Below are 25567 nucleotides of genomic sequence, written 5' to 3' on the forward strand. Positions count from 1 at the left end.
CGATAAATATAGGTCTGAAATGCTACAACATTCAAATAAACAAACCATCAATATTCCCTTTAAATGAAAAGAAAATGAAAGAAATGTATATTTGTTCATATTTTGCTTTTCATTTACAGTAACAAATTAATTTATTTATTTTGTCCTTTCCAAACACTTGCCGTTTTCCAGCAGGCAGGCGGTGAACACCTGCTGCATATGGTTACAGACAGGTAGGAGACGCAATTCAGCCAATGAAATGGCGAGATGCTAGTTGCCTGACAACAGACCGGCCAATGAGCGCCGCGCTTGTTTATTTTGAAGACCGTTCAAATCATCCAAACATCTCCAGCGCTTGAGGGCAGGTGTACGAAACTGCAGACTTCACACACACACACACACACACTTAAACACACACTCACTAATCTGTCCGATAAACAGTCCGACAGCATATGGCCGTCTGACGGTGTTTGGATCCGAGGATCGGCGGCTAATGTAAGTCAACCTGTGTGTGTGTTATTTTAGCTGTGGTGCTAAACTTGAAACTCGGTTTGTGTCTCTAATATCGTATGCTGCCTACTTAGACGACATGTCTGAGTTCAAATAGACACATACAAATGCTGTTTAGGTAGATGACAATCCATGACCTATTCCGTTTTTATTTAAACTATATAAACAAACGTGTGTGGAACGTAAATAAAAAATATTGTAATTAAAGGAGTGTGTTTTGGATTGAAGTAACGTTAAAGTTGGTTTTATATTCGCACATCCGTTCAGTGACAACTTGTGACATGCTCCCTAAATTGTTTACCATGGTACTTCGAATATTCGATCTGAATTCACATGTCAGTATTACTTCAAAACAACACTAGCTCTGTTTAATATTGAGGTAAAGTTGGTTTTATATTCACACGTTCATTTTTGAGCAGTGACAACTAAGGCCCTATACTGTTTACAATGATAACGTCTCTCTCTCTCTCTCTCTCTCTCTCTCTCTCTCTCTCTCTCTCTCTCTCTCTCTCTCTCTCTCTCTCTCTCTCTCCCTCTCTCTCTCTCTCTCTCTCTCTCTCTCTCTCTCTCTCTCTCTCTCTCTCTCTCTCTCTCTCTATATCTTCATCTTCACTGGCTCCCTGTTAAATTCAGAATTGATTTGAAACTACGGTTGTTTGTTTTTAATGCAGTTTGTTTTTAATGTTGTTTGTTTTTAAAGGTTAAAATGTTAAAATGCTGTTTTATTGACACAGTCTTATGTATTTTAATGTTTAATTTTGTTTTAAATACTGTAAAGCACTTTGGGCAGCCTCAAGGTTGTCATAAGGTGCTATATAAATAAAGTTTGATTAATATATCCATAATATCTATTTCCGTGCATATATATATATATATATATATATATATATATATATATATATATATATATAGATAGAATATATATATATTATATATATATATATATATATATATCTATCTATATATATATATATATATATCCGTGCAAATAATGTCAACCTTGCCATGAAGAAAAGTTTTCACAAAAATGGCACTATAGAACAAACATGATTGATTTAAATTAATTTTATTTTACATTTTTGCATTTATGAGGAAAAAGCTTGGCTATGAATGTGACCTCTTTCTGTTATGGATGTGACGGATGTGAAATTGGCACTTGTGTGACTTTGGTAAATTAAATATATTTGTTTGAAAACACTGACAGAGACATTTTTAAGTATTTTTAAAGCACTGTAAAATACAAGCGTAAAATACACTTAGATTTTTTTGCATGGCAAGGTTAACATTTGCATGGAATTGCTCATATATATCTATATATATATATATATATATATATATATATATATATATATATATATATATATATATATATATATATATATATATATATATATATGTATATGTACACATACATATATACATACATAAATACTAACTCACTTATTTATTCATTCATTTTCTTTTCGGCTTAGTCCCTTTATTAATCGGGGTTGCCACAGCGGAATGAACCGCCAACTTATCCAGCATGTTTTTACGCAGCGGATACCCTTCCAGCCACAACCCTTCTCTGGGAAACATACATACTTTATGTATATATTATTTATTTATATATTTACTGTATTTATATTTTTGTTTATATTTATTTTTTAATTAAATATTTTGAAATGAAAAAAAAAAAAATCTCTATTCACCTGCCTGTCCAGCTATATGGTGTATATACAGCTCATTCTTGCTGTGCTGTCTTTTTCCTGCTCTGCTCATTGACTCCACCCCCTCCGTCACCCACTGATAATCCACATTGGTTTTTCCATGTTTAATCCGGCTTCTGAGGCCTTCTGCTGTGTAATCCAGCATGCCGACTCTTCTGTTTCAGGAGTGTTGGCCAAGTGCTGGTCTCTACCTCTGCCCCGCTTACTCCTGTCCAGCTTTACATCTCGCTCAGATGAGCAGGACGCCCCGGAAATCCCATCCAAGTTGAATGTTGACATGGGAGATTGGTGGAGTCCTGCAATGATGCCAGATCCATCTCTTGGTGAGTATGTCTGGGACTCGTGTGAGCATTTTAATTATTATCTTATTTATTTATTGTTTTACAATCAGCACAATTAACAAAAGGAATATTCAGCATTAAGTAGCAATCAGAGTATACAAAATCCAGTTCATGTTAGATTAAAAACAGAAATCAAATAACAGCATATGAATTGTCAGTGTCATAACAAAAGTTATTATATACAGCAGGCACAGGTCAAAGGGTTTAGAAAAGATCCAAAAAATAGTCCAGGTCTGAAAAATATGTGTGCTTTAGTTTTTGTAACTGTATGTTAAATATTCTGGTGTGAGCATTGTCACAATTGGCTTGATCTTGTTAAGAGATTAAGCTAATTAAAGCAGAGTTTAATGTGTTTGTAATGTGTTTAAAGAGCCCATATTATACATGAAATAGGGTCATATGTAGGTTGTAAGGGTCTCCAACAACAGTCTAATATGCATGCAAGGTCAAACAACACTTTGATGGTCTTATAATCTGCATTTATTTTTACCTAATTATCCCAGCGACTCCCATATGAATCGTTCAGCGAATCATTTGTTCCCAACCCCCTCCTCAGCGCGAAGCTAATCTGTGCTGATTGGACCGATGACAGCCTGCTGCGAATGGTCGACAGTGACAGGCTTCAGCACGAGACAGAGTGAAATGCCCAGCTGGTAATCAACAATATAAAAGTAGTCACAGTGCACACGCGCTTCATAGTGTAAGGCTTTTTTCACACACACACACACACACACACACACACAACCCTCCTCAGAAGAACTGGGGGAAGCGACGTGAGTCTCTCTCTCTCTCTCTCTCTCTCTCTCTCTCTCTCTCTCTCTCTCTCTCTCTCTCTCTCTCTCTCTCCCTCTCCCCTCTCCCTCTCCCTCTCCCTCTCCCTCTCCCTCTCTCTCCCTCTCCCTCAGAAAAACTAGGGAAAGCGACGCGAGTCTCTCTCTCTCTCTCTCACACACACAACGCTCCTCAGAACTAGGGAAAGCGACGCGAGTCTCCTAGCTTACGATCGCCATAGCAACGACAAACGGCAGTGGAACGCGAGCTCACAAAAGCATTTAACGTTAAATCCGTAAACAAAGCGGCACGCGTCGCGTTTTTTAACGTGGCTTACATGCGATAAGAGAATATAAAGAGTAACCGCGTGTACTGTACCAGGTTAACAAGTAACAAAACACAATAAATACATAATTTGCAAGTTAAACGAGGCAACAATTTTAATCGCACTTACTTACACTAGTGAATAAACCTCAACCACTGACTCTTCACTGTTTCATCTTTGGGTAGAGACTGTCAATATTATCCATCTGAGCACAGCGTGACTTCATTCGACCGGCAGCGTCTGTGTGTGTGGTCTAGTGTTTTTTCTGTGTTAGTGGGCGGGGCCGCAGGTTTCAAATCTCCCTGGTTTGCGCGCCATAACTACTGGCGAGGCTTGTGTTTCGTGGCTGCGTCATCGCGAAACACCTAATGACTCGTTATCAAGACCACTCGTTTGAAGCACTATGAGTCGACTCTTTTATAGATGAATCAATAGTTTTAAACACTGTACACTTACAGATTTAAGCCTTAGCTGGATATTTCACTTCACTTAGAGCTGTGGTACACACTACATGGAAGGGCATTTTCAAAAACCCATAATATGGGCTCTTTAATGTGTCTGAAATCTGTTGGATGGAGAAAAGTTTAGTTATTTACTCAATTCTCACATCCTTCATCATCAGTGTATGCTGTTACATTTACTATTAAGTACAGAAGAGGAATTTTGAGTCATATTTATGAATCGGTTTTCAATAAATTTGTCAGTATATTTGGAGAAATGTTTAAATTAACAAAAAAATTTAAATTAACTGTTGTTGCATGGACAAAAATAGCTTTAAGGTTCTTAAAAACAAAGGTAACATGTTATTTTAAGTTGTCCCTGTTCTGTTTACTGACTGCAGTAATTATAGTTATTAATTATTGTGAATTTCTCCTCATTTTTAATCCGTTTCCTCTTCCACTCTTGACCATCTTGCAGCCCATGAGTAGTTCCAGACAGAATCTGCAGACATTTTTTGCTATTTCTGCTGAAAATTTTGTAAATAATCTGCAGATTTATGATTTTTAGGAGTATCATAACTAAAAACCAAATATATGAAATCAAAAATAAGACATTTTAAACATTTTATGTAATGTTTACAAAGCAAATTCAATTAGATCTACTTGTTTGATAATCAAAGCAAGTCTCTTGTATAATATATCTACTAAAAGACAGAAAATCTTACTTTACAAACTGTACAGTAAATAAATCATATGAACATTTTAATATTCCTATTATTAAATCATTATAATATTTAAACTGAATATTATTATTCAGTTTAAATATGATTAAATCTATTATTAAATATTATTAAATATATTATCTATTATTAAATCATAATAATATTTAAACTGAATATTATTATTCAGTTTAAATATGATTAATCTATTATTAATATTATTAAATATATGATCTATATTAAATCAGTATAATATGTAAACTGAATATTATTATTCAGTTTACATATTATTAAATCTATTATTAAATATTATTAAATATATTCTCTATTATTAAATTATAATAATATTTAAACTGAATATTATTATTCAGTTTAAATATGATTAAATCTATTATTAAATATATTATCTATTGTTAAATCATAATAATATTTAAACTGAATATTATTATTCAGTTTAAATATGATTAAATCTATTATTAAATATTATTAAATATATTATCTATTATTAAATCATAATAATATTTAAACTGAATATTATTATTCAGTTTAAATATGATTAAATCTATTATTAAATCATAATAATAAAACTGAATAAATATAAATTTACACACATTTGTGATTTTTACATGTGAATTCACAAATTGTGTGTTGCATTTAAGAATTTTGAATATACAAATTTCATTCATTCGTTCATTTTCCTTCAGCTTAGTGTCTTTTATTAATCAGGGATCGCCACAGAAGAATGAACCGCCAACTTATCCAGCATATGTTATACGCAGTGGATGCCCTTCTAGCCGTAACCCAACACTGGGAAACAAGTTGGATTTTGTAGATGTGAATTGTGCTGTGCATGTATGAATTTTATACATAAATGTTTTATTTTTGAGACTGATCTGGCTCCATACGAACATACCAACCTTCAAGTACTGTCGAGTGAAAGTGAGGGCATCCATTATATTAGAATATCAGTCTAGTGCCTGTTTAACTGCCAGGCCTAAAAACTAATTTGTCTCATTTGGTTCCTCCTGAGGTTTGAATGCATCACAGGTTACTCCTTTTGCCTCATGTTAAGGCAGTCATGATCGGCATGTCGTGTTTCAGCAGGCTTTAATAACACACTCTGCCTTTTTCTTTTGTCTTCTGTTCAGACACCAAAGAGCTTTCCAGTATTTCTGGGATCAGCATGTCTCCCTCCAGGCTAAACTCCCAGCATTCACTGCACTCCACCATGGCTCTGCCCAAAAGCACCTACAGTGTGTTGAGTGCCTTCTGCACAGAGGAGAACATATCGCAGTGTGTCGCATACATCAATCAGGTGCATCTATAATGTGTTGCAGCTAACATGCTAGACATGTCAACATTTCAACTGTTACAATTATCTGAAGATGGTTAAGATGCGCTTATTTGGTTTTCTCCAAGGCATCTTTTGGTGAAACGGAGTGGATCATGGTTTAAGTTTGGCATTAAACACACGGAAAAGAAAATGTGCTCAAAATATATGCAAAAATGTCTCGCATAAATCCTTGTTGTTGTGTAATAAATGAACATAGAGTTGAGAATCAAAATGCATGTGTAACAGTAAATTGGATTTGTGTGGCTCTTAAAGTGACAGTGCGCCATATTCTTGCTGCCGACTGTACTTATTATTAATCAAATGGCAAAAGACAGGGAGAAATCACTCACTGACTGAAGGACTTTTTTATAGCTTTGATAAGAGCCTAAACGTTTTATTTCTATATTTTATTTACCTTTATTTTTGTCATTTTCAGTCATTTTGAGGGCTTTTGTTTGTTTGTTTTTGGTTAGTTTTTACTTGCCTGTTCTGCTGATGTTGGGAATCATAAAATTTCATGATCTCTGAAATGAGTAGGTGTAATAGCAACCTTATTTACATATAAATCAATCCATCCTTCCATCCAAGTATCTGTCCATCCTTCCATCAGGCCGTCCAAGTATCCATCCGTCTGTCTGTCCGTCCAAGTCTCCATCCGTCCATCTGTGCAAGTATTCATCTGTCCGTCTGTGCATTTGTCCAGGTATCCATCCGTCCGTCCAAGTATACATGCGTCTGTCCTTCTGTCCAAGTATCCATGCTTCCGTCCATTCGTCCAAGTATCCATCCATCCATCCATCCATTCATCTGTCCGTCCATGTGTCCCATCAGTCCGTCCAAGGGATCCATCCGTCCAAGTTTTCATGAGTGTGTCCATCCAGAAATCCATCCGTACGTCCTTCCTAAGTACTTAACCGTCCATCCAAGTATCCATCCATCTCTCTGTCCAAGTATCCATCTGTCTGATCATCCATCCATCCATTCAAATATCCATCCATCCATCCATCCAAGTATCCCTCCGTCAGTCTGTCCAATTATCCATCCATCTGTCCATCCATCCAAGTATCCATCCGTGCATTCCTCCAAGTATTCATCCATCCAAGTATCCATCTGTCCGTCCATCCATCCAAGTATCCATCCATCAGAACGTGTGTCTGTCCAAGTATCCATTTGTCCATCCAAGTATCCATCCTTCCGTCCATTCGTCCAAGTGTCCATCCGTCCGTCCAAGTATCCATCCGTCCAAGTATTCATGAGTGCGTCTGTCCAGAAATCCATCCGTACGTCCTTTCCAAGTACTCATCTGTACGTCCAAGTATCCATCCGTCTGTCTAAGTATCCATCCGTCCATTCAAGTATCCATCTGCTGATCATCAGTCCATCCATCCATCCTAGTATCCCTCCATCCGTCTGTCCATGTATCCATCCATCTGTCTATTCATCCAAGTATCCATCCGTGCGTCTGGCCAAATATCCATCCATGCGTCCCTCCAGGTATCCATCCGTGCATCCATCCAAGTATCCATATGTCCGTGTCTGTCCAAGTATCCATTTGTCCATCCAAGTATCCATCCGTGCATCCCTCTAAGTATCCATCCATCCATCCATCCATCCATCCATCCAAGTATCCATCTGTCTGTCCATCCGTCCAAGTATCTATCCATCAGAACGTGTGGCTGTTCAAGTATCCATTTGGCCATCCAAGTATCCATCCATCCATCCATCCATCCAAGTATCCATCTGTCTGTCCATCCGTCCAAGTATCCATCCATCAGAACGTGTGTCTGTCCAAGTATCCATTTGTCCATCCAAGTATCCATCCTTCCGTCCATTCGTCCAAGTGTCCATCCGTCCGTCCAAGTATCCATCCGTCCAAGTATTCATGAGTGCGTCTGTCCAGAAATCCATCCGTACGTCCTTCCCAAGTACTCATCTGTCCGTCCAAGTATCCATCCGTCTGTCTAAGTATCCATCCGTCCATTCAAGTATCCATCTGCTGATCATCAGTCCATCCCTCCATCCGTCTGTCCATGTATCCATCCATCTGTCTATCCATCCAAGTATCCATCCGTGCGTCTGGCCAAATATCCATCCATGCGTCCCTCCAGGTATCCATCCGTGCATCCATCCATGTATCCATCTGTCCGTGTCTGTCCAAGTATCCATTTGTCCATCCAAGTATCCATCCGTGCATCCCTCCAAGTATCCATCCATCCATCCAAGTATCCATCTGTCCGTCCATCCGTCCAAGTATCTATCCATCAAAACGTGTGGCTGTTCAAGTATCCATTTGGCCATCCAAGTATCCATCCATCCATCCATGTAATCATCTGTCCATCCATTCAAGTATCCATCTGCCCGTACGTCCGTCATATGGCCCTCTCATAAATAATTCTGATAACAATATTGCCCAAAATAACCGTGATTGGGGCAGCACAATGGCGCAGTGGGTAGCACGATCACCTCACAGCAAGAAGGTCGCTGGTTCGAGCCCTGGCTGGGTCAGTTGGGATTTCTGTGTGGAGGTTGCATTTTCTCCCCATCCGCAATTTGAAAACAGGTTTTTCAGACAAAAGGTGTGTGTGGTGTCTCCGTAAACCTTTAGTCCTCAGGGTTTCTGTTCCCTTTCATAGGTTCACTTGACACTAAGGTAGACGCCCTGTAGGTGTGGCAGTTTCTGAAACCTGTCTGGAATGAGGCTAATTTATTAGCTGTTAGCGTATGGTTCTTCTGTAGAGTTTGAACATGAGGAATGCCTGAATGAGATTTCCTCCTTTTGGGAAAATTTTCCTTGTCCTTCTGCTTTGAGTTTACTGATAGTCTTTCTTCAAAGATATCACAAAGAGCATCCCACTCTTAACTCGTTCTGAACATTTGAATTTAGCGATGTTTGACATGAACATATTGCAGCTCTTTTGTAATTCAGCTGTAAAAGGAAAGCTCATTGTTTTCTCCTGGTTCTCCACAGGAGGTGTGTTCACTGGGCTTGTCTGCAGTGAGTGTGGAGTGTAAATCAGGCAGTGTGAGCGCCGTGCCGGTATTAAATCTGCTGTATGAAGTGCTGCAGCTGCAGAGGAGAGCTCAGCGTGGCCTGCAGGAGCTGGAGACTCAGCAGATGAAGAACTGCAGTGACCTCGAGCATCTGCAGAACAACAACTGCAGACTCAAAGTACCACAATTCTGCATAACTCCTGACAAAAAACTGTTTGTCTGTCTGTATCTATCTGTCATTTAAATTTTATCTGCTTTTTATTTTATTATATTGTATTTTATTTGTATTCATTTTTTATTATTTTATATTTTATTATTTTTTTTGGTTTTATTAATAAATTTATTTTAATTAACTAAATTAAACAAATTTATTAAAATAAATTAATTAATAGAATAATAGTAGAAAATTAATTAATTAATTAATTAATTAATTAATAGAATAGTAATGGAATAATTGGTAGAAAATATCTAAATAAATTAAATAAAAAGAATACGAAAAAGAAAAACCTTCATTATTTAATTAGCTGAATAAAATTAATAATAAATAATAAAATAATAATAGAAATATATAAATTAATTTAAAAAGAATAAAAAAATTAAGCAGATTAAATTAAAACATTAATTAATTTAATTTAGTTTATTTTATATTTATAATTAATAATAATATATATTTCAATGTAATTTATTTTATTTAAATTTTGTATTTTTATTTTATTTATATATTTTTCTATTTATTTATATACTTTATTACATTTAATTTTTGATAGATTTAAATTTTTTAAATACCAGGCAAAGATGATTTCCAGGCCTGTAAAAGTCATGGAAATAAGCAACCTTTTAATGAAAAATCTGGAACATATTTGTATTATTATGTAAAATATTTTATATATTCATTTTCAATCAATTAATGAGTAAATGTTTTTAATGTATTGCAAATTATGACAGTATTTTTATTGTAATTGCTAGAAAATGTTACTAAAATGTGCAGATTTGTGAGAGCTGCATGTTATCGTAGTTTTTCAGTCACTCCTCCTAATATAATGTAACTGTGTGTCAGGATCAGCTGGAGCACACCAGGAGAGAGAACTCAGGCCTGCACGAGGGCGAGCGACAGCTGCAGCTCAAGATCAAAACCTTGCAGAACTGCCTGAAGTCTGAGAAAGAGGAGGTAAAAAAACATCCCCGCTTTGTGCTCGTGTGCAGGCATTATAACTGCATCCGTCGTCACTTTATGTGCTCATATACAGGCATTATAACTGCACTTCTGTTGGTAAAAGGACAAACCAAATCAATAGTTTTTTTTTAACAATTGGAAATGTTTTGTTGTTGACTTGTTGTTAAGACTTTTGCGAATTTAGCATGATTTACTTGCACATTCTGGTGTGAATGTCTCATTACAGCTACAGTAAATGTAATAAAACAGTGTAATGCTCTCCCCATCCACTATCAATAATGTGGCGCTGTTTAAGGCCAGACTAAAACCTATTCATTTAGAAAAGCTTTTGATGTTTGGTAATTCACAGTGTCTCCCCTCTCCCCTTTTTAATTGTTTTAGTGTGTTGCTTTTTGTTGTGAAGCGCTTAAGGTAGACCTTTGGTTGAAGTTAGGTGCTGAATTTATTGAAGTGGCTGATTGATTGATTTTAATTGATAAATAACTATACTGCAGGTACAGAAACTGCAGAGCATCATCTCCAGCCGTGCCACACAGTACAATCATGACCTGAAGCGTAAAGAGAGAGAGCTCACCAAACTGAAGGAGCGCCTCAACCAGCTGCTCGTGGACAAACGGGACAAGAAACTCTGTGAGGAAACCCTTTCTATGCGTTTAATGTGTTTCTGAGATGTTGATGTTATACAGTATGCTTTTGTGGGGGAATTAAAATATCTTTCAGAAGGTCATGATCCGCACTCGTTAAATAAATACTTGATATATCTTTATTTTACATTCTTAGGAGACACAAAACAGACTTTTCTACACTATTCCTTTCTCAGTGGGAATAAAATATGTGACAGGGTTTTTTCATAAATATCTTAAATGATACTGAAGAATAGCGATGATAAAAAATAATTGCAGCAGGTTTTATTCAAGCTTTTTTTTTTTTTTTTTTTTTTTGGAGAACACCATACAGCTTTCTGCTAAGATATACACTTGCTTTTTCAAACTACTTATTTAAAATGAGCTGAATTAGCACAATTCTTGAGTTGTTTTGGGGACAACTTAATTACGTTATGTTAAATCCACTTAAACTTAACTTATTTGATTTTTGTCGGGGCAGCTTGAAGCAATTGTGTGGAACCCTGCATTTTTTACAGTGTATTGTTGATAAATAGGCAGTAAAAATGTTGAAAACACAATTTTTGAAGAAAACAATAGTCTCATGTTTGAGAAATAGACAGTTGAAGTCAGAATTATTAGCCCCCCTGAATTATCCCCTTGTTTATTTCTGTTTAATGGAGAGAAGATTCTTTCAGCACATTTCTAATCATAATAGTTTTAATAACTCATCTCTAATAACTGATTTATTTTCTCTTTGTCATGATGACAGAAAATAATATTACACTAGATATTCTTCAAGACACTTCTATACAGCTTAAAGTGACATTTAAAGGCTTAACTAGGTTCATTAGGTTAACTAGGCAGGTTAGAGTAATTAGGCATGTTATTGTATAATAGTTGTTTGTTTTGTAGACTATCAAAAAAAAATAGCTTAAAGAGGCTAATAATTTTGACCTTAAAATGGCTTTTAAAAAATTAGGAAACTGCTTTTATTCTAGCCGAAATAAAACCAATAAGACTTTCTCCAGAAGAAAAAATATTATCAGACATACTGTGAAAATGTCTCTGTTAAACATCATTTGGGAAATATTAAAAAAATAAATAAAAGTTGGGCTAATAATTCTGACTTCAACTGTAAGTGAGTGACAATTATTCATTTTTTTTCTTCTGTCTTCTCTGTCCTCGTGTTCAGCCATTGAAGTGTCAAACTATGTGGGACGGTCAGATGGCAAGAGAGGACTCTGGAAGACGGGCAAGATGGAGGCTAGGTAACCTCATATTGGCATTTTAAAAAAATTTTATAAACTAGACATTATTCTGATATTCAATATATCGTGATAATGAGCATGCACTATTTTAATATAATATGCTCAAATCACAGTGAATAATTATTGATTATTTAAAGTATTAGTGCTTTTAATACTAATCAGATTGTTGAGTTGGCATTGGTTGTCGTCATCATCAGTAGATTTTAATACAATAACATTTTTACATATTAATCTGTATTATAGCATTGCAGATTCTTTTGTTTGTTAACTCTGTACTTTAAGGTTTCATTTTTATCAATGTATTTATTATTTTCACATCTGCAATTTACAGAATCAAATCAGTGTACGAGTAAACTATCTTCTTAAGGTTTCATTTCTTAACATCAGTTGATTTAACTACAAAAGCATTTATTAATCTTAGCTGATGTTAATTTCATAGTTATTGGCTAATAACTAGAGCCAGACGGAGTCTGCAAACTTTTTTTTGCTATTTCTGTGCAGAATTTTGTAACAAAATCTGTGTATTTATGCATATACTAACTTATATGCATAACATTAAATAAAAAAAATATATATATTTTTAAGGTTTACAATGCGAACCCAATTACAACCACTTGTTTTTCAAAACAAAGCAAGTCTCTCATATAATATATCTTCGAAAAGACAAAAAATATGACTTTATGACTACTGAAATTAAACTATAAGCTTGATAAATATATATACAAGTAGATAAATAAACTCAATGGTGAGATAAAAAAAAAATAGGTGGATTTCTGTGCACAGATTTCGCATGGGCCGATTTTGAATTATTATTATTATTATTTTTTTCTTATTTATAATAATAATAACAATAATAATAATAATAATAATAATAATTATTATTATTATTATTATTATTATTATTATTATTATTATTAATAATATTTTCTTATTATTATTAATATTTTCTTATTTATTATTATTATTTTCTTATTTATAATATTTATTATTATTATTTATTTTTTTATTATTATTATTTGATGAACTATGAAAAGCTAAATAGTATTTATTTATACTACAAATAGTATTATTTATATCTACTATGATTATTGTTTTATTATTGCAGTTTCTATTTAGTCATATTAACCCAACATTGGGTTAAAGATATGGACAAACCAAATGGTTAATTTTGATTAAAATTGAATGTAAATAGTGTGAGTGAATAAATGGGAATGATCCGCTGTTGTGTGGTTTTAGACACGAGGGTGAGATGTACAAGGCTCTGCTGAGCGATTACGAGGCGCGGCAGAGATCTCTGATGCTGGAGAACTCGGAGCTGAAGAAAGTGTTGCAGCACATGAAGAAGGACATGATCGCCATTCTGAGTCCAAAGAAAGTCTGCATTAAAGCAGAGCCTGCAGACGACAGCCTGGAACAGGTCTGAGTCTCACATTTCTAAACACAATAGTTTTAATATTATTAATATAATATAACAATAATAATATTAGTTTTATCTTTGCCATGATGACAGTAAATAATATTTGACCAGATATTCATCATGATACTAGTATTCAGCTTAAAGTGACATTTAAAGGCTTAACTAGGGTAATTAGGGTAAAGTTAGGGTAATTAGGCAAGTCATTGTATAGCAGTGGTTTGTTCTGGAGATAATCCAAAACAAATATTGCTTAGGGGGGCTAATAATATTGACCTTAAAATGGCTTTAAAAAATTAAGAATTGCTTTTATTCTAGCCGAAATAAAACAAATAAGACTTTCTCCAGAAGAAAAAATATTATAGGAAATACTGTGAAAAATTCCTGAATCTATTAAACATCATTTGGGAAATATTGAAAAAGTGCGCATAAAATAAATGTACGCACACAACTGAGTAGGATAAACTTTTTATTTCTATAAGAAAAAAATTGCATAAACTATAATGGAAACATTTTACCAAATAAATTCCCTCATGTGTATCAATAAAGTGATGTGATTTAGTTTGTAGAGGTAAAATGTGTCATTTTTAGTGTTGATCATCATTTGACATTAACCCTTTAACCATTAACCCTTTCGATAGGCCTGTGCTAGGCTTAGATAGGCTAATTGTACCTCTTCCCAACAATCAAGAATGCCTGATTATATGCTGTCATGGCTTAGCAATCAATAAATGTGATTACAATGGAAGTCAATGGGGCAAAAACAGCCCCCAACATAATGAAAGGGGAGTCAATTTGCCCAGAGACAACTTTTTGACAACTTTCAAACCATTTTCCCAAAATATGTGTCCAAATCAGATTTGTCACCAAAAATCATCCTATTGGTTGAACCACAGAGAAAGTTGTGGTCAAATTAAGATTTTAAATCACCCTAGAGCTGATGAAAACATACAGCACACGAGGGTTGATCATTTTTAGATAATTGAACTAGAAACAAGACAAGAACTCTAAGTAAGAAAGGCATTTTTTTTGCAGTGTGAGTGAATATCTGATGGATGTGGATTGATGTCAAGTAGTCTTTTTATTATCAGGCTGGCTCTGAGTGTGAGGAGGAGGAGGAAGCTGGTGAATCCAGCAGAGAGACTCTGGAGCAGTCCTGTGAACAGGCCCGCGAGCAGCTCACCAACAGCATCCGCCTGCAGTGGAGGAAACTCAAGAGCCACATGGAGAGACTCGACAGCCAGGGTACAGCAGCATATTTACACATCGGATTCATCAGACACATGCTAAATACCGCTGTACATGAGTACTTTAAGATAGTTTCAGCTTTCCTACTATTATTGACTTCCAGAGGTACAGTTGAAGTCAGAATTATTAGCCCTTCTGAATATTTTTTGGGCTAATTTCTGTTTAAAGGAAAGATGATAGTAAAAATAATAGTTTTAATAACTCCTTTCTAATAACTGATTTCTTTTCTTTGCATGATCACATGCTTTTTATACACATATACACTTATTTAACAACACACTTTACATGCCAATTTGCACATAACAGCTGCTCATATAACGTTGTATATAGTAATAAACACGTACATACACTTGTCAATTTGTTAATTTGCACTCACTGCTTACTTCTATTTTTAAAATATATTTATTATCTGTTTTTTGTCCTGTCTCTGTAATCCTTTTGCACTGTAGAAGCTCTGTCACGAACACAAATTCCTCATATGTGTGAACATAGCTGGCAATAAAGCTCTTCTGATTTTGATTACAGCACATAATATTTGACTAGATATTCTTTAAAGGGCACCTATGGTGAAAAATCTACTTTTCAAGCTGTTTGGACAGACATATGTGCATGTATGGTGTATAGACCGTCATATTGGGGTGATATAAGCACATCCAGTCCTTTTTTTTTTCAATTTAGCAACATAAAAACGGTGGACCAATTGGAGCGGTTTTCAGATCGACCGCAACTTTACGTAGGAGAGCGGTCCCCCCGCCCACTGAATTGATTGACAGCTGCAGGTATTAACATGTTCCGGTAGTCACGTGTATAATCATATAAACAAGACCTGACGTGCACAAAGCAGCCGGGAATAAAAGGTCTGTTCTGTTCGCTAGGATCATCAATTATCATCAAATGTGATCAAGAGTGAGTTTCACATGTTTAAAATGTTGTAAAACAGACCATGTGTGTAATGAATTACAGCGATTTAGCTTAGCTTTACTTCCTCAGCACAGCAGCGTGTCAGAGCAATTATAAAGGAAGACGCTTCAGTCCCGGTTTGTGGACGTTAATTCAGGTTTATTTTGTACATTAACATAACAGATATCCATACAGCAGTGAGGATTAACCTGTATCCTGACACGTATGCGTGCAAAAAGAGTGCAAAGCTAAACGGGCGCTCTGTCTGTGTGTGTGTGTCCGTGTGTGTCTGCTGCGGTGTGTGCGCGCGGGTGAACTTTGTGTGACCCTGCGATGCAACTGCACAATAAATACTCATTGGTAAAGTTCTTACTGTAGTATTTCTCACAAACACTACATGAGATCTGCTTTCTTTATGTCTGTCTGTTGTCTGACGCTGCCGAGAGAGGAGATTAAGGCACGCAGAAAGGCACGTAGAAACGGTGGGCGGGGAGGACTAGCCTTAAAGGAGCAGTACACCAAAACCGCCACCCAGTGCAAAAATGTATAAATAGGAATTTAATAAAAGTTATAATAAAAAGTCTGATGGGTGTTTGAGCTGAAACTTTACAGAAACATTCTGGAGACGCAAAACACTTATATTAAATCTGAAAAAAGGGCTAACCTAGGTGTCCTTTAAGACACTAGTATTCCGCTTAAAGTGACATTTAAAGGCTTAACTAGGTTAATTAGGTTTTATTGTAGCCAAAATAAAACAAATGAGACTTTCTCCAGAAGAAATATTATAGGAAATACTGTAAAAGAGTTCCTTGCTCTGTTAAACATCTTTTGGGAAATATTTGTAAGAGGAAAAAAAATTGACAGGAGGGCGAATAATTGTGACTTCAACTGTATATAAAATCTAATTTGATTGGGTTTCATTTATTGTGTGAATGCTCGTGTAGTCAGAAATGTTTTACCAGCCACCAAAATTAACTTTAAATAAATGAAACCGAATTAAATTACCGTGAAGCTTTCAGTCTGCGGAGCTAATGTGGCCCTGAACTACAAAACCAGTCACAAGTTTCAATAAAAAAAAAAAAAAGGGTTGAACTTCAATGGAAAGTTTGTATTCAGATTTACTGCATTTTTTGTATTGTCAAATATTGATCATATATGTGTGTGCGTGCATGCCTGTGTTATAGAACAGGGTAAACCTTTGATATAATCTTAAGCAGAGGTGCCCAAACCTTTTTTATGAAGGGCCAAAAACCAAACTTGATTGAGGGCTGTGGGCCAAAGGTAAACACACCAAATTGTATTTCATTAATCTTACCATGTAATTAATCCATCTTCCAGTAATTTCCTAATATTTACATTTACATTTACATTTAGTCATTTAGCAGACGCTTTTATCCAAAGCGACTTACAAATGAGGACAAGGAACCAATTTACACAACTATAAGAGCAGCAGTGAACAAGTGCTGTAGACAAGTTTCAGGTGTGTTAGCATTAGTAAAAATTAATTAATTTATTTATTTATTTTATTTATTTATTTTTTTTGGAGAGAGGGCACAGTTAGTGGTATAGCAAGAGAGGCAGTTGCAGATTAGGAAGGAAAGTGGAGACTAAACAGTTGCGTTTTTAGTCGTTTCTTGAAGACAGCAAGTGACTCTGCTGTTCTGATGTAGTTAGGGAGTTCATTCCACCAACTGGGCAGATTGAATGTGAGAGTTCGGGAAAGTGATTTCTTCCCTCTTTGGGATGGAACAACGAGGCGACGTTCATTCACAGATTGCAAGTTTCTAAAGGGCACATAAATCTGCAGAAGTGAGAGCAGATAAGAAGGAGCAGAGCCAGAGGTCACTTTGTAAGCAAACATCAGAGCTTTAAACTTGATGCGGGCAGCAACTGGCAGCCAGTGCAAACGGGTGAGTAGCGGAGTGACATGTGCTCTTTTGGGTTCATCAAAGACCACTCGTGCTGCTGCGTTCTGAAGCAGCTGAAGAGGTTTGATAGAACTAGCTGGTAGCCCGGCTACCAAAAAATAACTACAAAACATTGCTTTAAATTATCAAAGATATTCACCCCAGCTCCCTTCCCATCACTCTTCCTCTTTTCTCAAATGGGATTGTGGGCCAGATCAAAGGTTAGTATGGGCCCTAGTTGGCCCTAGTTTGGATACCTCTGGTCTAAAACGTGATTCCAGGTCTTGTAGTTGCTTTTGACCCTGAAACTAAGACTTTTTGAAATGCTGTTTTGCATGTGTGTGTGTGTGTGTTGCAGCATCCCTGGTGGCGTCTCAGGAGCGTGAGGCAGAGGAGCTGATGTCCAGGAAGGATCAGGAGGAAGAGCTGCAGCGGATGAGACTGGAGCTTCAGCAGTGTAAAGAGTTCATTCACATGCAGCAGCAGCTCCTACAGGTCAATATCACACACTAACACTGATATAAAGCAGAGGCGCCCCAGCTTCCAGCTTTGCATTCGTTGTTAAAGTTGTCTAGATAAATTCAGGCTATGTTTTCTTTATTGAGCTTTTATTTTAAAATGCATAACTTTTAATATGGTTACAACAGTTATTTTATTTTTTCCTTTTTATTTAATGATATTTAACAGTACCATACGTTGTAGTACAAGTACACAGTGCAGATCCCTGATGAATAAAGGGACTAAGCCAAAGGAAAATGAAGGAATTTAATAAAGAAAATATGACTAAAACTCTGTAAAATGACTGTTTTTACATTACCGTGATGGTTGGGGTAAGGGTAGATGTTTATAAAATATGATTAATGGGTAATTTAATAAATAATATAAATAATTCTCATTAAATCACTTGCTGATATGTGTGTTTACAGCAGCAGATCAGCTCACCGTGTGATGAAGAGACTGCAGCTTTGCTAAACGACTGCTACACACTGGAGGAGAAAGAGCGCCTGAAGGAGGAATGGAGACTCTTCAATGAGCAGAAGAGGAACTTTGAGCGAGAAAGGAAGAATTTCACTGAAGCTGCCATTCGTTTGGGACACGAGGTAATCAATACACTGAATTTCCTTCATTTGTTAACACAAGGTCTGCTTAAACAACTCCTCTACTTCTGAGTTTGTGCTTTGCAATGATGTATGATGAAAACTATGGAGCCAGATCAAAAATAGTACATTTACGAACTAAAATTCATATGTTTACAAAATCCAATTATACAACACGATTGGTAAAACTTCACAAGTATAACTCATAAATATTTCTGCCAAATAAGTTGTATCTGTGTATATTTTGAATTGTTTTGAACTTACGAATTGGATTTGTGTATTTATGAACCATCTTTTGAATTGACGAGTTTTATTTGTGTATTTTTGAATCGTGTTTTGAATTGACGAATTAGATTTGCGTATTTACGAATTGTGTTTTGAATTGACGAGATTTTGTGTATTTTTGAACCGTGTTTTGAATTTACGAATTGGATTTGTGTATTTATGAATCGTGTTTTGAATTGACGAATTGGATTTGTGTATTTACGAATCGTGTTTTGAATTGACGAATTGGATTTGTGTATTTACGAATCGTGTTTTGAATTGACGAGTTTTATTTGTGTATTTTTGAATCGTGTTTTGAATTGACGAATTAGATTTGCGTATTTACGAATCGTGTTTTGAATTGACGAGATTTTGTGTATTTTTGAACCGTGTTTTGAATTGATGAATTGGATTTGTGTATTTACGAGTCGTGTTTTGAATTGACGAATTGGATTTGTGTATTTACGAATCGTGTTTTGAATTGACGAATTGGATTTGTGTATTTACGAATCGTGTTTTGAATTTACGAATTGGATTTGTGTATTTATGAATCGTGTTTTGAATTGACGAGTTTTATTTGTGTATTTTTGAATCGTGTTTTGAATTGACGAATTAGATTTGCGTATTTACGAATCGTGTTTTGAATTGACGAGTTTTTGTGTATTTTTGAATCGTGTTTTGAATTGATGAATTGGATTTGTGTATTTACGAATCGTGTTTTGAATTAACGAATTGGATTATTGTATTTACGAGTCGTGTTTTGAATTGACGAATTGGATTTGTGTATTTACGAATCGTGTTTTGAATTGACGAATTGGATTTGTGTATTTACGAATCGTGTTTTGAATTGACGAATTGGATTTGTGTATTTATGAATCGTGTTTTGAATTGACGAATTGGATTTGTGTATTTACAAATCGTGTTTTGAATTGACGAATTGGATTTATGTATTTATGAATCGTGTTTTGAATTGACGAATTGGATTTGTGTATTTACGAATCGTGTTTTGAATTGACGAATTGGATTTGTGTATTTTTGAATTGGCGAAATGGATTTGTGTATTTACAAATCGTGTTTTGAATTGACGCATTGGATATGTGCATTTATGAATCGTGTTGATAATTGACAAATTGGATTTGCGTGTTTACGAATCGTGTTTTGGTTTTACAAAATTGAATTTGTGTAATCTTTTATTTTGAATCTACGAATTGGATTTTGCCAATGTGTATTGTGCTGTGCATGTAGGAATTATATTTTGTAAATGTACTATTTTTGAGACTGATCTGGCTCCATAGAAAACATCAACACAATACTGCCTGCACATAAAAAGATCACACTTTTTTTAATGTTCAAAACATCTGAAGACTGAACAGTTACAGTGCAAAATAACCTCTTCATAAACACACTAACAGTGGTGTTTGTGGGCGTGTTGGAGTGTTCGTGTTTTGCAGGTGGGGATCATGCAAATGTGTTAATTTGATCATGTTGATTTTTAGATCAGTAGCAGGCAAAATATTTTAACAAATAACCCATTAAGGTTCTTGAATAATCAATATCATTATTAATCATGCTCTTCTTTAATTAACAAGTCTCTCTTTAATTAACAGACTGTCTACATTAAACAACAGCTACGTTACAAACAAATAAAATATTTTTGGAAAACTCATGACCTGCGCATTAACAGCAACTAAACTATGAATGTTAAAATTACAGCGATAGTTCACCCAAAAATGTACTCGACGTTCAGTTTTCACAAACTTGTTTGAGTTCCTTTTTTTTGTTGAACACAGAAGTTTTGAAGAATGTTCAAAAACCTGTGGCCATTGACTTCCATAGTATGTGTTTTTCCAGCCAATGGTTACAGGTTTCTAACATTCTTCAAAATATCTTCTTTTGTGTTCAACAGAAGGAAGAATGTCGTAAAGGTTTGGGAGCACTTGATGGAGATTAAATAGTTTCATTTTTAGGTGTACTATCCCTTTAAGACTCTTGAGTTTATTGTTGCACTCAGTCTAGCTGTTGTTATCTCAAGCGAGCGTGTTGTCAGAACATCATTAAATTCCTGTTTCTTCTCTCTTTAGAGGAAAGTGTTTGAGGAGGATCGAGCTGCGTGGCTGAAGACACAGTTTTTGAACATGACTCCATTTGTAGATCGTAAACGTCCAGCGTTGTCTGAACCTCACAGTGCATTATCAGTCGGTGAGTATCCCTGAAGAGATGACACTGTGTGGCCAGTTGAGGGATTGTGGGAATGAAGCCGGGCTGCAAAAACAAATCGATTAAATCGAAAAAAATCGATCACTAAAAGAGTTGGCAACGAATTTCATAATTGATTCATTGTGTCGAATAACACGGACAATTAATTATTAAAAAAACCTTTAGTTCAGCGCGGAGTGAATACGGTCTCTCTCACGCAACGATGCAGAGTTCAACAGCAGGGTAAATCACTACAGAATCCTACTTCTGTTCCGTTTTGACAAGCATGACAAGTTAGCGTTAGCTTGTTAACTCTTATTAGAGCGGCAACTGAAAAATCCAAACTGAGCTTTAGTTTAGTTTTTATTCGCTCGTCTTTTTTGGATCATTTTTCCATCTGTAGTCATGTATAGCAGCACTGCAAAAATAACTTTTATTACTTACTCATTTTATCCCATTTCCAGTCTAAATATCTAAAAAATCTTAATTCAAGAATACTAGACAAGAAAATTAGCATGAGAAAATGTAATTTCTTTCATTTCTTATGCTATTTCATGTGTCTAGTATGTATCTTGATTTAAGATTTTGGATTGAAATCAGGACAAAAGCACTTAGTTTTTTATTTTAGGATTATTATAACAGCTCAGGGATGAGCTTTTTGAATAAAGGGTTGGAATAAATGAATGCTCTCGTGTATTTTTTTCATTTATTTTTTACCTTTACTTGCTCCAAACCTAAAAAATGAATAAATAAATCCCAAATCAAACGAAAAGTGCTTCATGTGTTCACTTGGATAAGAGATTCATAAGGATAAACAACGAAATCATGGATCAAAGTCCAAGGCACTCGAACAGTAGGTGAAAAAATTAAAAAGCCTTTATTAACATGGCCATTATTCGAAACAAGTTTACAATATTAATATATTTTAAAGGAGCTGAAACCTGAAGCCACTGATTTCCGTAGCAGGAAAGCCAAATACTACAGAAGTCAATGGTTACAGGTTTTTGACATTCTTCATTTTATTTTCTTTTGTATTCAACAGAAAAAAAGAAACTCAGACAAGTAAAGGGTGGGAAAATGAGGACAGAAATGTATTTTTTTATTATTATTTATTTTTTGTAGGCACAGAACCGGAGGCCAAACTGCAGTCGACTCCTCCGCTGTTCACCAAGTCTCTGTCCAACAGCGTTTTCTGCACCCCTAAAGCTGCCCCGGTAAAGATGCCCACCACTGCCGACCTCTACCGCACACTCAACCTCATTCCAGAGAGCAGGTACTCCAGTCAGTGATTTAATGAGTAACTTTGCTCACATGAATAGTTGAATATTAATAAGATGATGTCATTAGCCAAACACTGCATTGCTGATCATGATTTCTAGGATTGATAGATCAGTCTTTCACAACACACACAGCGATCTCAAATCAGTTCATCCAGACATTTTAATCTGATTCGCAAACTTGTTTGAAGAACCAAATTAGCCAGAGATCAGTTCTCAAGATTAAAAGATCTGTTGGATCATCTTAGATCGATTAGGAGAGCTACGAAGAACGGACCCCTGCTCCCACTAAAGAAATCAAAGCATCATCGTATCTGCTACTCCTCCAGCCCCCTCACATGATCCTAACCAAACATTAAAAGTGTTTTCTGTCTCCTCTAGGGGTCATGGGAAATGTCCGAGTGGTGAGATGTTGAGCAGGTCGCGTTTGCGTAATTCCTCCAGCGACTGCAGCGTGATCTCGCTGGTCAGAGATGAAAACAGCCCCGTCTGACGGTACGCCAGTGTTACACTCAACAAACTGCACACACACACACACTACAGAGGATAAACACACACTCCAAGTCTTCCATTCATCCCAATCACAGGATGCTTTTCACCTCCGATTCTCATTTACCGTCGTCCCTTTGGGGATTTAAAGCCGAATCAAACAGATGGATCAAATTGATCCCGCTGACAATCATTTTAATTACCTCCGCTTAACTTCTCAATAATAAATATGTAAAGTGGCCAATGTGTGTTGAATAACAGTCATGATAATAGTCTATTTTAAAATGTGACCAGAAGAGTGTGTGGGCTGTGAATGGTACATTAATCCATTAAGCACTTTTTTTAAGATGCACAACATTCATTATAGCTTTTAAATGATGTTGATGATTCGCCATTCATATGGTTGGGTTAGGTTTCATATTTAGGCTGCTTAAAGTTTTGTACTTTTGATCACTGAGGTACTGCTATGTGTTTATTGCTTATTTCTTGATGCAAGATTTAAGAATAGATTGCCATTCACATTTTCACTCGAATGTTTAATATTTTTATTGAGAAATCAAGAATGTCTTTGGTAACTTGAGATGCTTTTAGAATGTTTACATATTTGAGGACTGATGTCTTTAAATCAACGCAATAAAGTTTGTAAGATTTGGAAAATAAATAAATAAATGAATAAATAAAGAGCTTGTTTTTTTGTGTTTCTAAATGTAAGCTTAAACCAAAATTTGATGCTGTTTTATTAATGAGTGTTTCTGGTCTTGGTGGCTCGGTGGTTCAGTGGTTAGCCTCACAGCAGGAAGGTCGCTGGTTTAAGTCCCAGCTGCGTCAGTTGTGGAGTTTGCATGTTCTGATCAGTGTTGGTGTGGGTTTCCTCCGTGTGCTCCGGTTTCCCCCACAGTCCAAACACATGCGCTATAGAGGAATAGGGTAAACTAAATTGCTAGTAGTGTATGAGTGTGTGTGTAAGTGTGTATGGATGTTTTCCAGTATTGGTGCAGCTGGAGATGCATCTGCTGCATAAAACATATGCTGGAATAGACCCCTGATAAATAAAGGGACTAAGTCGAAGGAAAATGAATGAATTCTTCTGGTCTTGCTGTGATTTGGCTTACTCTACATAATACTAAACTAATTTTATGTCCTCCTTTTTTCCTGAATAATTGACTTGTAAAATCTAAAGGAATTGAAGCACCTGCAGTTTCCTAAATCACTTAAGATGAATTATAACTAATGTTTTTATGAGCTTAAGTTTTTATTTGCTTAAGCAAGTGGAGTGCAGCGAGTGCATTATTCTGTGCTTCTGAGGATGTGCTCACACTAGGTACAGTTGCCTTAAACCGTGCCGAAGCGTGATTGTCCCCCCTCCCCATCGGCCTGCACTCACACTGCCTCTTTACCTACCCAACCTGAGCATGCTTACGTCATCGACAGGGCCAGCGCGTCCATAGAGGTGACCAACACCACCCCCTCCCCCCCGTCCTCACTTTCATCCACGACAACAAACAACTCAGACCCCATCCCCTCCCCACCACCCCGGTCACTTACGTTTTACCTTTCGGGTAGGGGTGGCGTGATCGTCGTTTGCCTAGAGCGCCAGTTCAGCTTCCTCCGGCCCTGGTCTTTGATAATGCGACTGTTCAGTTGAACAGAAGAGAAGCGCTCTCGCTCAGCACAGTGGCAATGGCTTTAGTTATATTGTTTTAGTCGTTTGAGATGCAGTGACAAACAGTCAAATATTAACTATTAAAACTAACTTAAACGTCATTTGTGAAATATTTGAAAAAGAAATTTACAGGAGGGTGAATAATTTTGACTTCAACAGTGTGTGTATATGTATATATGTACATGTGTGTGTGTGTGTGTGTGTGTGTGTGTGTGTGTGTGTAATGAGAATTAACCAGTAACTATTTACTTGAGTTATTTTTTTCATCAGATTTTTTTTACTCTTACTTGAGGAACTTTTAAGATTGTTACTTTTACTTGAGTACAATCTCTGCAAGTACTTGTGCTTTTACTTGAGTATAGATTTTGGATACTCTACCCACCTCTGACTCCAGCAGTAATATATTTAAGTTGATTTGTAGAGCACTTTGCACTATAACTATCAATTCAAAGCAGCTTTACAAAAGGTGCACATTTATTGCATTACAAACAAATTCAGAAGAGTTAAGGTTATTAAGAGTGAAGAGTTAAGGTTAATAAAGTTACCATAAATTTACAAGTTACTAATAACTTTAACTAACTAGCAACTTATAGCTTTTAAAAGTTTAAGTTGTTATTATATATAAACATATATAACCTGCAGTGATATTAATATGCAGTATGTGTAAGTTTGAACCGCTTTCGACAGGAGATGGAGTTATTTATATTAGTGAGCACTTTTTTGTGCAGTTTTGAAGCTTATGTTACAAAACATATCGTACGTGTACCGTTTTAGCACTCAAAGACGAACGGATTGCTTGCAACTTTCCTTAAAATCGATCAATCACAGTAGCACCTTTTGAATTATGACGAAGCTACACTGTTTGCATTGCTACAGCAACAGAAGAAGCGCCACTATAAACGCGGAAGCAAATGCTCAGTCTTTAAAGATTATCAAAACAAACTTGT

General features: G+C 35.8%; 1 protein-coding gene across 2 annotated transcripts; it reads left to right on the forward strand.

The window, feature by feature from the left end:
• Window positions 1-329: 329 nt before the first annotated feature.
• On the forward strand, window positions 330-23616 carry ssx2ipa (synovial sarcoma, X breakpoint 2 interacting protein a). 2 transcript variants are annotated; one of them, XM_056470672.1, is made up of 14 exons: window positions 330-474; window positions 2363-2521; window positions 5943-6109; window positions 9096-9296; window positions 10176-10286; window positions 10787-10922; window positions 12090-12165; window positions 13402-13582; window positions 14671-14824; window positions 17993-18129; window positions 18564-18734; window positions 21077-21194; window positions 22314-22464; window positions 22850-23616. In XM_056470672.1, the coding sequence occupies exons 2-14, from the start codon at window positions 2476-2478 to the stop codon at window positions 22959-22961; spliced, it is 1761 nt and encodes a 586-aa protein (XP_056326647.1). In that variant the 5' UTR covers window positions 330-474; window positions 2363-2475; the 3' UTR covers window positions 22962-23616. The 2 variants fall into 2 exon arrangements, with proteins under 2 accessions (XP_056326647.1, XP_056326638.1); XM_056470663.1 differs by having other exon boundaries at window positions 331-474; window positions 18561-18734.
• Window positions 23617-25567: the final 1951 nt, after the last annotated feature.

This window comes from Danio aesculapii, chromosome 2, assembly GCF_903798145.1.
Source record: "Danio aesculapii chromosome 2, fDanAes4.1, whole genome shotgun sequence".
Classification (NCBI taxonomy): domain Eukaryota; kingdom Metazoa; phylum Chordata; class Actinopteri; order Cypriniformes; family Danionidae; genus Danio; species Danio aesculapii.

What these genes read in the sequence shown, in the direction of transcription:
- ssx2ipa (XM_056470663.1), top strand. Translation starts at nt 2,476, where the DNA reads ATGGGAGATTGGTGGAGTCCTGCAATGATGCCAGATCCATCTCTTG. An exon ending in ACAACAACTGCAGACTCAAA is followed by an intron (nt 9,297 to 10,175) that starts GTACCACAATTC and finishes ACTGTGTGTCAG; the next exon opens with GATCAGCTGGAGCACACCAG. An exon ending in AACCTCATTCCAGAGAGCAG is followed by an intron (nt 22,465 to 22,849) that starts GTACTCCAGTCA and finishes TGTCTCCTCTAG; the next exon opens with GGGTCATGGGAAATGTCCGA.